We start from the raw sequence: 16,601 nt of genomic DNA on the forward strand, positions 1-16,601 counted from the left end.
GATCAGCCCTACAGCACAGCCACCGATAAGCGGAGCACGGGGTCCGGCGGCCGCTTTGGGGCACGCGGAGTGATTCACCGCCCACTTACATTGGTCCGGCTGCCTCATCGTCTTCAGGAGGGGCGAGATGAATGAAAACAGGAGAGAAGAAGTCAGGCAGGTTGACAGCTTGAGTCACCTCATTCTGGTTAAAAGGAACACTTCAGAAATTGGTGTTAAAGGCTCGCAGAAACCCTGCTTAGCTACACCCACCCATCTGATTACATGGTACTACACCATAAACAACCAGGCCCCCACCAGAACATACTAGCTAGTGGTAAAAAATTTTCACAGTACAAAAAAAAAACAGCTGGACTAACGTATCATGAATAAACCATTTACGAGTCGGCCGTACTTCCGAATGACAATTATGTTACGAAGTGGCTAGAATTCCGGAGAATTCCTGGACATTCTGCGCGATCCCAAGTATCTGCATGCTACGACTGTGTGGTACACGTCATCCTCCATCCCGATCCCATTAGTAGGACTGCTTAAGCAGCCTTAATCTATCCCCCAAATCACGACCGAAGCCGTGCGCACACACAGAGGCCTAACTCATGTTTGCCGTAGCGATTAACGGTCCACATGCAGAGCCAAAACCAGGACACATTTCAGACTATACGAAGGGAGCAAGCACCTCATTAAAAACAGAAAATGTGAATTTCCCTCCCCGCTGCCTTCTGATATTCCGAGCGGGTTGCTGGCCTATACCGTGCCACTGGATTTATATTGCATTCTTACAGTCTAAAAGTGTGTCCCCAAATCACATCACTTCCCTTACGCTTAGGAACGTGATTTAATTTAAAGCCTAGCAGGACCCATTCGCTCGTTTCCTCAGCGCTTCTCAGGTAAACGGAAGGTGAGCCTAATTAGCAAAAAAAGAAAAATGAAGGGATCTGTAACAGGCTGACAGCTAAAACTCCAAGCCCTGGAGCCACCAACTCATAGTGTGCTTGTGTAACAATCCCCAGGATTCGCATGTCAATCAGGGAAAAGAAAAAGGAATATACGAAAACTGGGGAAGCAGTTCCGAAGGAAATTAATTCAGGGCAAGGAAATGCAAACAAACAAGTTGGAAATTAGAAATGAGAGGCTTACATCCAAACCCAGCTATGAATGGGGAATGGAAAGGCGTACATTCAGACAGGTTTGTATAGCAATAAAAGGCATTAACTGGGTAAGCACTGAGATCATGGCCTGAATGAGCTGTATAGGAAGGCAGGTATGGCAAGGGTAACAGACTGAAGGCATGCAGGAGCTTACACTTACCACCCATTTTAAAGGTTATGAGGCGATTGGAAAAGGGGAAAAAAACGTCTTAGTAACCCTCCAACACAACCTTGACCCAAAAGTTTAGCTTCATCCTTGTGTATGAATCTGCAGCACATCTAACCGAGTCAGGGGCCGGTTCTTCTACATCACAAGACAGCATGTTTGGAAAAAAAAATGGACCACAGGGACAGTATGCAGCCATTAAAAGGTCACAGATGTGTTCCAGATAACCATAAAAAACAAACTCATTAGGGTTAACTCAGCAGGGTCAATAGCCGGAAGTCTTTCTGGAACACTGCTGCCTTTATTTGTGTTCAAGTCATTGAGGAACTTTAATCGTGGCCCGGAGTACATGGACGTTTTTGGCGGATCTACAGTGAGACAAATCCGGTAAACCGCACTGCCCCGCCTTTAGCGTTCACGGTGATTTACCACAACCTTCAGTGACGTTTCGGAGATTGCGAGACAAACCGCCGAAGCTGAAGAGTCGATGCCGAGTCCACGCAGTGATGCCGCGGCCCCTCGCACTGAAGAGGTACGGGCCGTGAACGTGACCGATCAGTTTGGGGGGGGGGGTGTCACTTCAAAGGCATGAATAATTAAGGTCACAGCTGCCCACACTTTGGCTCAGAAATAGCAGAGCCATCGACCTCGTGATGGAAGCTCCCAAGCAACGTCTCTCACAGTAAATTATGGACGGACGTTCACATCAGTAATGGGACTGAGCACATATATAGAAAATACGTCTAAGTAAAGGATCTCCTGATCTTCACCAGTTAGAAGAAAAAGCACTGACTGGCTATTTTATTTCTATTTTTTCATTATTTTTCTTAATTTAGATTCTATGTTGTTTGTGAACGTACAGTAGCAGTCAAAAGTCTGGACACGTTTGCTTTTAATGCATTTGACTCTGTTTTAGCTGTTATCTATAGTTATTTATAGTAAAAGGCCATAAAGCAATGGAGTAATGCATTTCAAATACTGATATGAACAAGAGAAGTGTTCAACATCTCAAAATTTTCTCAAATTTTAGATTCTTCAAACGATCCTCCTTTTGCTTTGATGACAGCCTTGCAGACTCATCATTCTTTCAACCAGCATCCAGATGTAGCCACCTGGAATGCTTCTCCAACAGTCCTAGTGGACTTTCCATAAGGTCTGGGCACAAGTTGGCTATTTGCTCTTACTCTTTGATCCAACTCATCCCAAACCAGCTCTATAGTGTATTGGTTGGGGGTTTGTGGGGGCCAGGTAATCTATTATGGTACTCCATGTCTTTCCTTGTTCAAGATAATGCCGAATCTATACTGTGTTACATTTACTTAAGAGGTCTGACCTGGGAATGAAGTCACACCCAAGTTAACCGCGTTCCAATACAAGTTGGATAGCCATTACGCAACCTGTTTCAAAAAGCAAGATTTCTTGCGCAGCCCGATAATTTGTTAGATTTAAGGTACCCCAGATTAAATCACCTTTATCTTCATTCATTTACATTTAGGTCAGGCTACCTTAAATTCCACAAGTTGTCTGGCTAAGCAAGGTCTCCTGCTTTCTGAAACAGGCCCCAGTTCTAGCCAGGTTCATTGTTAGCCATTGTTAGCAACACCAGTTGATAACAATACGTTGGTATACGTGGTATTTTGCACATACAAACACCATAGCAACAAGTCCACAGATAGCAGCTGGACAGTGCTGTATGTACGACAGATTTAATGAGCCCCACAGAAGACATGACTGCTAATAAACGGTAAATAACAACAGCTTTCATTTCTGTTGATGAAGAGTGCAGCCATATTGAATTCTGAGGTTGGGGTTGCAGAGGTTCCTCAGAGATTCCGACTTGGAATTCCGGTTTCAGGGGGCTTTCCAGTTGAAATTTCCAACTAGACACTTGGAAATTCTGACTTCACAGTTCAAATGGAACGCAACATTACATAACCTTGAGGTGTGCTTAGGGTCATTATCTTGTGCGAAAACAAATGGCTTTCGGTTAGTGTGTCCAGACATTAGACTAGTACTGTATGCACCAAGACAAATTCCTAGTACATGTGGGTGTATCTGGCCAATAAAGTGAATTCTGACTCAAGCCTCTTGCATCAAAGCCCTTGCTGCCTCTTACGTGACTTAATTTGGAGCCTTTCTTTGGGGAGGTGTAATAATGGTGGGGGGAGGGTCCTCACCGTCCATCTCCTCCTCTGGTCTCTTGCGCTTCTCATACACCACGATGATGACGACGAGGATGAAGATCTCCGCCAGGACACCCAGGAAGGGCCAGAGGGGCGCCAAGTGGCTGCGTACCCGCAAGATTGAGACTTGCGTCGTCGTCCCCAAGACATTGGAGGCATTGCACTGGTACTGACCCGCATCGGTTTTGATGTCCAGGTTCACAATGTTAAGTTCTGAATAATTTTCTCTGCTGTTAACATAAAAACGGCCAGAGGAGTTGTCGATGTCCTAGAAGGGAAGAGAAAACTCAACTGACCTTCAAGTGCATTCTGTGTTTTTATACTGCCCCACAAAGGCAAATCACTGTAACTGCATTTTTCATCACATCTGAGTTATTACTGTTCTATCTTGTGACAAAATATCTTAGTCCAACTATGCTTGGTTTTGATGAAAAGAGTGTGAAAAGTACAGTAACTGCAAAGTCCACACTAAAGCCAAAGCAAAATACCTTTTTTCTCAGTTTCAGTGTGAGCGCAGTTACAGTGTTTTGCCTTTGTGGGGCAGTGCAGAGCTTATCAGTAACATTTTCTTTTCTAGGAACTGGTAATGACACAAACAGACCCCACAGTGTTCCCTATGCTTAAACACACACATACTGCACAGATCACAGCATGCCCCCCAGCAGTAACAGAGCTGCCAAGCCCAGGGAGGAAGCCACTCCGGGCTTGCATTTCGGAAGCCGACCCCCAGCTCATCAACCCTCCCGCAGTTATAAGTAGTAATGCGTATCAAGCGGCACGCCAAGTTCCTGCAGGCCTGAAACAGCATGCTCCCCCCTCACGCCGCCGCGCACCACGTAAGCCCCCCTGTCCAGCTTCCGCCAGATCCACGTCGGGTGGGGGTAGCCCACGGACTTGCAGTAGAGCATGGCACTCTGGCCCTCGTTCTGGTTCTCGCTGCGCTTGTGGCCGGTGATGTGAGGAGAAGCTGGACAAAAAAGGAGCAAGGTTACAGAGAAGACACAGAGAGCCCCATCCCCTACCCTCCCCAGCACAGCACAGCACAGCACAGCACAGCACAGCTTGCACAGTGTGGCTGGAATGTCATTTACAGTACCAGTAATAATCTGGACACAGTGCAGTGCTGGAGTGCGGTGACAGATGATCTGGCCCCCACAACCCTCCGACCTAAATCCTATACAGCTGGTTTGGGATGAGTTGGATCAAAGAGTAAGAGCAAATAGCCAACCTGTGCTCAGAATTTACGGAAACTCCTTCAGGACTGTTGGAGAAGCATTCCAGGTGGCTACATCTGGACGCTGGTTGACAGAATGCCAAGTCTGTGATGCTGTCATTGTAGCAAAAGGAGGCTGTTTTGAAGGGTCTCAAATTTGAGAAGTTTGAGATATTGAGCACTTCAGTAATTGATATGTATTATTTCACTGCCTGGAGGCTTTTTACTATAACGTGAATAATATAGCTGAAATAGCGACAAATGCTGTTAAGGCAGGTGTGTCCAGACTTTTGACTGGTATTGTACATTAATTAAACAGAGTAGCAGGGTCACCATGGGGGGAGGGGGGCGTTAAACCCAAGGATGCTAAAAAAGAAAGACTAAGATATATGATGTAAGCAGAGGTCACGAGGCTTTTGCTTTCTGTATTGTTGCCCGACAAATTTAACTGTAGCCACTACCTCCCCCGCCCCCCTGATGGCATTCTGGTAACACCACTGCCCCCCCACATGATTTGGTATGACACCAACACTGCAGAGTACAACTCATCTCATCGTGTTTATGTTTCATTTTCTCTCATTTAGCTAGTGCCTTTCCACACAAATTAAATGTGCAGAACGCAATTCAGATCTCCGGTTTACAGCACACACACAAAAAAAACGCAGTAATCTATGAACTGATCTAATAATCTGCAATTGTCAAAGGAAGATAAGTAAAGCAGTGATAAGTAATCTATCAACAGGTGGTTAAACTGCAGCTTGCCCATAAATATTCACAAAACATTCATTTTAATATTTGAATGCAGATGGATGTCAGTGAGTTAATCTCGTATAAATCTAATGTAATTACTCATAAAACTTGCGGCAATGTCTCCAATTACCGACTGCTTGGAGAAATCTTTGTGGATAATAATTAAATAAAAGCACACGTTTTTAAACACAATGGTCTCAGTTCCCACTGAGCTTGAGCCAAAGGGAAGGGAAAGTGGGTTCGGTCGCCCCCCTGAATTAGCAGAGTGCACGTGTCACTTCCTGATCCTGTGTTACTATGTGGTTATTCCGTCTGACTGATCTGGCAGGGTGGGGAGAGAGCCACGAAGCAGTTAGCCTCTGTTGTGTGTGTGTCTCACTTGCAGCCTCGGTGACGTCACCGCCGTCTAATTATAGCGCCACACGCAGGGAGAATGCAGCTGCTGTGTTTTCCTTTCTCAATGTTATGTCAAGCACGTTTCACACCCAACTGGAGCCGGCAGCTGAAACCGGCCTGAGTCGTGTGTGTGTGTGTCCATTCACCTGGCTTTGCCTTTATGAGTTAAACAGACCTCCATTGGTTAAAATTGCTAGAATTATTTCATAGTATTATTTATTTGTTACGTAATATTTTTACAATTTAATTAAATTTAATTTTAATTCCGTCAAGAGAACGTTCGTCATGTTATGAAACGATGCCGATCGTCGTCATTTGGTTTATTTCCTATCCGGGTTATTTTGCATTCATGTTAGATTGAACGATAGTGTGATTCATGGTACGTGCTCAGCGCAAACCAAAAGGGAAACTGAGATTAACTAGAGGAACGAAAGGGAAACGTTTGACTTTGGGTCAGAATTGAGGCATGACGCTGTATTTAACACATCACGCATCACAGCCCATTTTGTCACAGGTATGAGATTCAATCTGAAAAAAAAAAACCCTGAGAAAACGCCAGAGAATGCAGCTCGATGCTGCAGGAGGCTCCTGCTCAGTGCAGATTACTATCACAGACGGGCGGGTCCTGCCGTTTGGGACCGGATTTGGTGGCATAATCCTGAGCCATCAAACAAGCTGCCATCTGCTGTTTCTGAGTAGGGCAGTGGAGGGAAGGGGGGGGCGGGTGGCACAATGCCACCGTGGTGAGAAGCAGGGAGATGGACGTGCCAAGGACACTGCGGCACGGGGACCGCCGGGGTGGGGAGCGGGGGGGACTCAGGCCTTTAGCACCTCCCATCCGTTCCACTTGGGGGCTAGGTATCCACCACCCCCCCCCCCCGCCCGCCCCGTGCACGTGTGGGCTGGGAAACCCACCAGGACCTGCCATTTCTCGCGCCCCCCCCCATCTGCTAGCACGTGGCGCGCCCTACGCTGGATTTCACACTCACACGATGCCTGTCACGGGGTCGCATGAGATCACGGCGGGCGGAGCATAAAGAGCCGGCGAGTCCGGCGGTCTTCGGGTGCGCCGGCAGTCGCGGAGACGGCCGCGCCACGGCGAGAACATGGCGGCTTTTGAAGGATGCTGGGAGGCTCTCCATGGCAACCAAATGCTTGTCCTTGGGGGAGCGCGGACTAGAGCAGGAGCCCAGCCGTTTTTACTGGTGTAAACCGCTACGCGATTGGCGCTACAGAGGGCAACACGGATTTTGGATGATCCTTAGCTGGCATCTGCAACATTAATAACTTTGGGAAAACTCCAAACTACACACTGAGGGGCTCAGAGCAATTCAGCAGTGTTTAGCTCTCTGGTCGACATCAAGGTTTGGGGTCACAGGAGGGACACGCAACTTACCTTTCACCTCGATGGTAGCATTCGCAGGAGGGGCCATGTCGAAGGTGTACACACACATATACTCCCCAGCATCTTCAGCTCTGGGCTTCTGAATTCTACACAGACAAGACAAGACTATGGTTTTCATTAAAAAAAAAAAACAAGCCATCCTCTCCCTTACCCTTTTAATGAGTCACACTTGCACAAATGGACTCTCAAGAGCAGATATTGCGACGAGGCGGCCTGAACCGTTTTCAGAATTGAACCATTTGTTATTGGGAACGGTGACAGCCAGCGCTACTGGTGAAGCGGGGGCCTGCAGGCCTTTTTGACACCGATACGTTAACCGTTGAGTGGGCCGCCGTGAGCTAGGTGGCTAATTAGCTGCCGGCTTTTGCGGTCTCCCTTCATTGTTTGTGTCACTGAACCAGAGTTTATTGACAAAAAGTGCAGCGCAGTATTTTTTCAGCCTGGAGGAAAACCTTCAAAAAGTCATTGCCTAGCTGACAATTTCATCCGGAATTTTCCCCAGTTTAGAGAGCTGTGTATTTTTACCAGATCAGCAAAGTACCTTCCTAGAAGGATCTGCAGTAGGGCTAGAACCACCAACACTCAAATAGCCAGTCCTTCACCATCATACTGATCTACGTCCAGAACACCAGTTGCACCTTGCGATGGACCTCCTGCCGTACCTGTACTCTGTGTTTTTTAGGTCTCTGCGGGTTCCCGGGATCTCTTCTCCATTCTTCATCCAGAAACTCTGTCGGTGTGTGTTATGGGAGTTGGTGAGATTGCACTGCAGCGTGGATGGGGGCGGGTGGGACCCCGGGAGGAGTGCGACGTCATCCGAGGAGTTGATCCGGGGCTCTGAAACAGAAAGGCGCTCCGTTGTTGACAGAAACCCACAACTGGCGTTCGCCCTCTGCTCTGCCATGAAGCTCATCACGCATCATGGAGCCCAAGCGGACGAGGCACACGACCCATTTAAAAAGAAGCGGGAAAGTGCGGGAACATCATGAACAAACAGGCGACTGCGGGATGTTTTCATTGTGTGATTCCCTCCAGGGAAACCTCTGTTTATAACTCAGCAACTGAAATACAAATAGTTAGTTCTACTCAGAGTTAAATTCATATGAAAGAAAAATAATTCCAGAACAGCCGATATACAACACAACAATAGGGGAAAGAGCCTTTGACCAGTAAGTCAACTAAACCCCAAAGATTTGGCCAGATGTATACTTATTAATCACATTAACTAATTTAAATTGAGGCATTTTATTAAATATCATAATATAGTTCTATTCTCATGTAACACACTCTAGTGTGAAATAAAAGAAAGATACAAAGTGTATTAAATCATCTTGAAAAATATGACAGGTGCAGGACAACCAAAAATGAAACTGCATCGCACCAAAATCTGCCCATGGGACGATCAGTAAGACTGAAGTATTGAGACACAAGACACTTTGAAGGTTGCATTGTATGTAGCTGCTGTCTCTCTGTTCATGCCTGTCTATCTCTCTGGCTGTGTCTGTGTGTCTGTCCGTCTCTCTGTTCTGTGTCTCAGTGTCTGTCTGATCTGTGTTTCCCTCTCTATGACTGTGTGTCTGATCTGTCTCTGTCTGTGTGTCTGTCTGGCCTGTCTGTCTTTCGCATACATGCTGGTCCTGGTTTTATCATTATTCTTTTATAAAGGGAAACAAGTTAGGTGTGAGGTTCAGTCTGTTCTTCAGGTTGCCACTGAACCGCTAATGTGACAGTGAGAGAATAATGGCGTAGCAAGATTAGATTGCATCACATTACTAGCCAGGGAGCGCCTTCGCTAACTGCAAACACCAACAGTTCTCTAAATGAAATCTGTGACGCACATTTACGAGACAATGTTAAGCGAACAATCATCAACAGAGACACACAGAAAAGTGGCCACTCCCACATTTTTCTTGATGTACAGAAAACAGGACTGATTTGTATATGCAACCATTTCCAGTTTGTGTTTAGCAGCCACTTGCGTGGAAAGTGCTGTAGAAAATGACAAAAAAGCTGAGCAGCAGACATAAGACATAAGAAAGGAGGATGATCTCCAGTTCATTTGAACGAAAGGACCTGCGGGATAAAATGGACAGTGAAACCGAACTGACATAGACACAGACCCTTTGTCAGTCACAGTGTTTTACTTGCTCTGGAATCTGACTTTTAAAACTGAAAAAATATACATTTTGCCAGCTGATCACGCTTCCTTCGCCCTGTTCATTACATGATTAAACGGACACTGTTGAATGTCAGACTTTATGGCTACTGTTAGTAATTGTGTTTTCATAGCACTGCACTGTTAGTGTCAATATCACCTGTTTGGGATTGCTGAGCTGCGGAGACAGTTAACTATGAAACATCTGTGTACCGGGTAGGAAATCAAATCTGTTTCAATTCCTAACAGGAACAAGTGACTGACCCCCTGCTTGCAGAACGACAGTGAGACGCCCAATTCCTTGATTGTTATTATTATATCAATCTGTGTAGTAACACAGCTCCCACATAAAGCTGTGCATTAGCAAAGCTTGGCCCCATCATAATTACTGTGAAAATAATATGGTTAACAAGTCATTGCACTCATGAGAAATCTGGGCACAAAGGTCCAGCAGCCAGTCACTACAGGAGATGGAAGCCCCTCCCTCTCATAAGATGCTTCACTTAAATCTGTCTGTGTGTTGGGGAGGAGCTGGAGGAGATGGGGTCAGTCGCGGTCAGTGTAGCTGGAGCTCAAAGCTTGTGACTTTAATCACATTTACTGGCAACCGGCCAACTTTCTCACAAACAGGACTCTAAATGTAATGTGCCGACTTCCTGGGAGATCGTGCAATCTGCACAAAACACCGACACACACTCACATGCAGACACACATACACACATAGGTCCAAATAGGTCCATCAGATGGCCGCCTTTCCCGGTATTTGCTCATGCTTAACTTGGCACACCACAAGGGCACAGTCGTACCCTACATCCCAAAACCCAATGTGGGTTTGCTCAAGGTCCAGCTGTGAAAGTATAATGTAATGAACTTTGTAACGGGGGGTAAAAGGCACACATATTCCCTTGGAAGGAAAGGAAAGAGGACACCTGTGTAATGGAGAGATGCAGATGCAGTAAAGTTAAACAGCAGGATGCATATCGAGCCCCAGTCACCCTCCCCGCCGCTAATCATGCCTCCGTGTTTCACTCCAGTCTGGGATGCAGCTGGACTATAGGTGTCACCCGGCTGCAGACTCACACTCCTCATGTGACCCCGTGGGACTCGTCACCAGCTGCTATCTGACCCTAAGACACGTCCAGGCATGGCACATGCAGCACACAGAGTTCGGCCGCTGGTACGAAGCACAGGTCCAACGCAGGATTCAGCACCGAACCACAGTTCACAACACAGCTAGGAAGCTAACACAGAACGGCCTGCAGCTGCCAGCGTTTCCCAGAAGAGGAAACCTACATGTTGTCATTTAATACCGTATTAACATGTACAGCGGTTATATACATGTGATTCGGTATAACATGTATATAAGGAAAAAACACTTATTCAGTAATGACAGAATATGGACACTAAATCATGTTTGTTTATTACTTTATGCCCAAAGGAAAAAAAAAATTGCTGCACACACTTGCTTAGGTTTGAACATTTTATTTAGCAATTCTCTCAGGGGTGTGTGATGGAAAGAAAGGACAAAAAGACCAGTGTTTATCATTATTTTTTTTGCTTGTTTGTTCGTTGTTGAATTCGTCTCACATCTCTACTTCGTTTAATTTCTTGGCAAAACACTAGCATGAGCCATGAGGAATTACCGTTTGTGGTACACAACAGCAATAATGTCATGTTCACCGGCTCCATGTTGGAAACGGAACATACATAAATTAGGCTTAGATTTAAGGTTTTCTTTTTTGCCGAGTATTTTATTTGCCTGTTTATTTGGCAGATGGAGACTTACATTAAGCACCGACACACAAGCCCCAAGTGAGGATAAAATTTTGTCTGGCTTCTGCTATCACTTGCGTCGTGACACCACAGCATTCCAAAAAAACAAACAAAAGAATAGTGTTAAGCTAGGTGAACATTCGTGCAGGCATTTCAGTTGATTGCCAGGATGCGAATGCAATACAACAGCAAAATGAGACAATATAATGTCATTACTGATTTACGTACCGGCACAAAGTGAAGAAGGCACAAGGTCAATCTAAGGCGAGCTCTATCAGAGACTGTCAGGGCATAAGACGCTTTGCACCAGTCTACGAATGAGAAGACATGGACTATTCTGGAAAATACTTCAGAGTCTTTTGTTTTTCCTTGTGTCTTCTTCCCTTTTTCCATTCAGTCCCTTCCACGGCATAAGGCAGAACGCTAACGCGCCGTGCAACCGACAGACAGGCAGAGCACGGTGAAATAAAACGACTGGGACAGGAAACAGTGACAGACACCGACTGCGAAACGCACCGAACGAGGGCTCTGCAAATAAGGCGATAGAGAAGATATTAGGCTGAGCGAGGCCCATGTGGACACATGGAGGAGGTGAAGACCACGAATCAGCTGGGTGGAGGGGCAGGGGTGGGGGGGGGGGTGGGGGTGATGTACGGGTCAAAAGGGTGTTGTGTGTGGGGAGATACAAGAGTTCTGGGTTTGTGGTCAACCGCAAGAATAGGCTTAGGGCACAGTGAGAGGCAAGGGGAAGCTGGGGTCTGACATTACAGGCAAGGATTCGAACACGCAGGAGTAGCTGAACAAACAGCATCAAAACGGCAGCAGCGGAAACCAGGACATGGAACAGAAAAGTGAGAAAAACACACAAACATCTGTAAAACAAACAAACAAACAAACAAACAAACAAACAAACAAACAAACAAACAAACAAACGTTGAATTAAGCCAAAATTGAAAAAATGAAATTGAATGAAATAAAACATTCTACTGGTTTGTGTGTATGGGTCGGCAGGTCGGAGGTGTGGGAGTGTGGGGGTGGGGTTAGTCTGGCACCATCTAGGTATTACAGGGCGCAGGGTGGAGTCACTCACTCTGCAGCACCGTCACGGTGGCCTGCGCCCGGATCCAGGTGAGGGCGGGATTCTGGCGCATGTCGTTGCGCCGCGGGTCGTTGCTGGCCCGGCACTCGTAGGTCCCCGAGTCCTCCAGCGTGAGACGCGTGACGCCCAGCACACTCACGCCGTTGGCGCCGTACGCCGTGTCGATGGAGACGCGCCGCTTGCGCGCCCCGTCCCACAGCTGCTTGAAGGAGTCGGCGCGGTTGGTCTCGGCGTACCACCACTGGATCTCCGGGGTGGGGCTGCCGACCACGTCGCAGTACAGCTCAAAGGTGTCCCCCGTGAGCTTGGTCTCTGACATGGGCGACTTCACAAACCCGGCTGGAGAGGAAGAGTGTGTCAGGGGTGGGGTGGGAAGGGGGGGGGGGTGGAGGGGATGGAGAGGCAAGAGAATGTCGTGTAAATTATAAAGGGAGCAGTCGAAACTGAAAAGAAAGAGAAAAAAAATAAAAGAATTCAAAGCGAGTATCACAAAAAAGTGGGGCGCAAATCGCACGTGGGTGGAAAAGAAACAGAATAAAAAGACAGTAATAATGAGAAGGGAGTGTGTGCGGATGAAATGCATGTTAATGCCCCTACTGACCTCCGTGGTAAAACCCAACGGAAATCGAGGCCCTGTCTGAGCGCTGTCGGGCTCTGAGGTCACGTGTGTGCGCATGTCGGGGCGTGATTACATTGCTGTTGCAAACCAGATCTATCCCGTTTGTCCGGATTTTTGACTGGGGTGATTGGTATGCAAATAATGCCTTTGGGTGTGTCCAAAACAGTGCATTTGTTTCCTGGAGGCAAAATGTAAATAAGCAAAGTAACAACACTTTTGAGGAAATTAGTAGGTATGTTCACTGTGTATTCGTGTAGGATTCTCTAAAGATCCATCCATCCATCCATTTTCCAAACCGCTTATCTTACTGGGTCACGGGGGGTCTGGAGCCTATCCTGGAAGCAACAGGCACAAGGCAGGGAACAAGCCAGGATGGGGGGGGCAACCCATCGCAGGGCACACTCACACACCAGTCACTCACACATGTGCATCTACAGGCAACTTAGCAACTCTAATTAGCCTCAGCATGTTTTTGGACTCTGGGGGGAAACCGGAGTACCCGGAGGAAACCCCACGACGACATGGGGAGAACATGCAAACTCCACACACATGTAACCCAGGCGGAGACTTGAACCCAGGTCCCAGAGATGTGAGGCAACAGTGCTAACCACTGCACCACCATGCCGCCCCCAATTCCGATCCAAATCCAAATCAGGAAATGGAACTGGAATTGGGGTTGGAAAACAAACTATGGGGAACAGAATTGGAACTGATTTTGAATTTCAGAGACATTTAAATTCCAACTCGTGTTTCACTTCCTGACTTGGATTGGAATTGATGAATGCATTCCAGAATGGCCCCAACCCTGTCAGTTATACAAGTTGACTGAAATATATATTTTTTCTTTTTTTATATGTTTTTATATGTTTAACTCTCTCTGGGGTCAAGCTATCTCATCAGTAAACATCTGGTCATGCAATATGCATGGTAGCAACTGAAATATGTCCGAGTTTTCATGTATACATACAGTACACACTACAATAATAGTCGAGTAGTAAGGTTCTAACAAAATTCAGTACATACAGTGTATAGTGTAGTGTTTGCGATTTCGGACACATCCGTTAAGATTGAAGTCAGAGCTTCTACAAACTTGATGACCAAAATATGGATATAAAGGTGTCATTCCTTGTACATTCTTTGTTTCTTCCAACCGCAAGTACAGGGTTGCAGTTTATGGCAGTAAAATTCAAAGAAGTCAGTGTAAGACAGAGAGGGGTGGGACAGGCAGCTGGCAAACACACGCATCCAGTTCACCCCTTTCCTGTATGACAGCTGCAGGTCTTCCACCACCAAAAGTGCTCTGATTTATGTTTAACCCGTGTTGACTTTGAAACCGAAGGGCCCATCCCAAGGCCCCATCCCATCCTCCCACCCCCACGGCACATGCCCAGTGGTGCCAAGCCTTAAGAGTCCCAATTCACACCCAGAAGATACTGCTGAAGATGCTGATGAGCTTGAGAATAATAAATGATTCCACTCTATCCACTAAAACATGTAGCGGTCAAAAATGCACCTTTAAAGCGCATTCAGAAGGGATTTCTGTCTACAGGGAGTATAGATGGCAGGCAACAGACCATCAACACTCATTCAACAATCAAAAGGATTCAATGGTTATGACTCAAGCCAAAACACCAGAGTATGTAATGAATAAACAATAATTTCCCTGGAAATGATCAACAGACGTTAAAAGGGTTTCCATACTGGAGAAACACAGGAACCAGTATATCACAGGTACGATGGCGAGATCGTTCATGCAAATTTCAAGAAAAATTTGTCTTCCTCTCCATAAACTATACTGTATGTTACCTAACCCTGAATGCAGTGTATAGTATTTTCCTGTCTTCATATCAGTCTGAATTAGAAGAATTTGTGATGTATCAGCAGCTTTCTGCCCAGTAAACAGCAAAAATGGAAGCAGGTGCTTCTTTCTTCAAAATCTTTGTGCCAGAAGAAATTCTGTTTGTTCTACCCAATGTCTACCAAACAATACCAGGTCTTTCAGCTGTTTGTAGTGATGGAGGTTGGTTATCTTTAAGACTGATACCATCTTTAAAGCATGTGTTCCCATGAGATCCAGGGGGAGCTTCAGGAAGTACCAGTCTGGGGGACTGAGCAGCTGGCCGAGCTCACATCTAAACGTCTTCCAAAAACTCTAGATATTTTAATCCATTTTATATGACCCAATTACTATGGTAAAGCAATATGGTAGTACAACGCATATTGTATTCAGATGTCAATGTAAAAAAAAACATTTTTAAAAACAACTGCATCACTTTACTCTATAAATGTGATGCTGTGTATCATTCTGTTTTTACCATAATACATATAGGCTTCCTGGAAGCCCGGTGTGTTGATTTTCTAGTTTGTTGCAATTCCTTCATTTGTTTAATTAAGGTTCTGCAGGAAGAACCAGTTCGGCCATGACCAACATGCCTGATCGTGCCTGAGAACCAATCAACTGAATATAAATACACCTTGTTTGACATAAAAGCGGAAGGGTAAAGAGAAACTAAAGCGTACTTGAACGATAAACTTTGCAGCAGTACATTACAGTTCATCTCAAACTACATCTTTTGTAGTATCAAGAATGCCTGACCGTCAATGGCTTTCCAAGCTAAAAGAAGTGATTGGAAAAAGTCCACTGGCTGCAAACGTAGCCATAGGTTTCATCCTCATGGGGCTGGAGAAGATGACAGAATTGGAATTTCAGTGTCCGTGCAATCCTTATAGGAATGCATGGTTTTCCTCGGCATTCTTTATCATTCCAGCAGTGATGTCTGCTATTATGATGATGATCATAAATGAATTCAGATGTACACCTGGATGGAGTTGTGGGAGTTGTATCGAATGGTTTGCCAAGTTGATTTCCTACGTTACGCCAGCGGTGGTGTGGCTGACCCTGCTGTTCTTTGATGGCAAATACTTCACCTGTGCAGCTACAAGCTGGGAAGGAGAATATGTCAACGTGGACAGTGGTGGCTCTCTGAAATGGTGTCAACCTTTGCAAGTGAATGAAACTGAAATGGAGCAACTGAGGCTTCTGTTTAAAGATTCCATGTTTTGGTCTCAGGTAGGAACTCTGCAATAAATAAATAAAATAAAAAGATAAAATTGCCGAATTTTGAATCATATACTACTGTTGTCCATTGCTGGATAATCACTGAGTATAAGTATGTCTCTTAGATAGACATTGTTCAACTAATTTGTCAATTAAATAAACAATCATGCAGCATATTACTTTGCACTGACTTCTGAATACTTGTCTCATATGTTTTTAGGTCTGGGGGCTTATAATGCTCCTTGTCCTCTGTTTGGGACTTCTATTATTCCAGTGTTGCCAATGCAAAATCAGAGAGGGAATCCTCAATCCCGACCAACCTATGAGAATATTGGTTACCTCGGAAGACTAAAGTCCTAGTCAACAATGAGCCTCAGAGATGTCATCATCATGTAATAAATGCACGGTGTTTTTATTAAATATATACTTCCATTGTTCATTACTCTTTCTTCATTCAATTAAGAACAATAAAAACTAAAATTATGGCTGTAGACTGATGTTGTTATAGTTTTAATTTTTTTATTTAAAATTTTCGTTTTATTTCGAGTTTCATACGTTTTAAAGATATATTTCTATTCAATTTTTATATATTTTAGTTTCAGTTTAACGTCGCAGAGCTATTTTATGTCTTTAGAG

At 45.4% G+C, this 16,601-nt stretch overlaps 1 protein-coding gene across 7 annotated transcripts in view; it reads right to left on the reverse strand.

Annotated features, from left to right (window-relative positions):
* nptnb (neuroplastin b) overlaps positions 1-16,601 on the reverse strand; it is a 32,279-nt gene that overhangs the window by 2,324 nt on the left and 13,354 nt on the right. For 5 of the 7 annotated variants that reach the window (XM_048972289.1, XM_048972286.1, XM_048972284.1 and 2 more), the window contains 5 exons: positions 12,280-12,627; positions 7,924-8,098; positions 7,253-7,347; positions 4,331-4,464; positions 3,492-3,765 (listed from right to left, as the gene is read on the reverse strand). In XM_048972289.1, coding sequence (XP_048828246.1) covers positions 3,492-3,765; positions 4,331-4,464; positions 7,253-7,347; positions 7,924-8,098; positions 12,280-12,627 — 1,026 coding nt within the window. Of the gene's footprint in view, positions 1-89; positions 112-1,308; positions 3,766-4,330; positions 4,465-7,252; positions 7,348-7,923; positions 8,099-12,279; positions 12,628-16,601 lie in introns of all 7 variants that reach the window. The other 2 variants (XR_007381777.1, XM_048972285.1) reach the window with 2 other exon arrangements.

This window comes from Brienomyrus brachyistius, chromosome 13 (assembly GCF_023856365.1).
Source record: "Brienomyrus brachyistius isolate T26 chromosome 13, BBRACH_0.4, whole genome shotgun sequence".
NCBI classification, from domain to species: Eukaryota; Metazoa; Chordata; class Actinopteri; order Osteoglossiformes; family Mormyridae; genus Brienomyrus; species Brienomyrus brachyistius.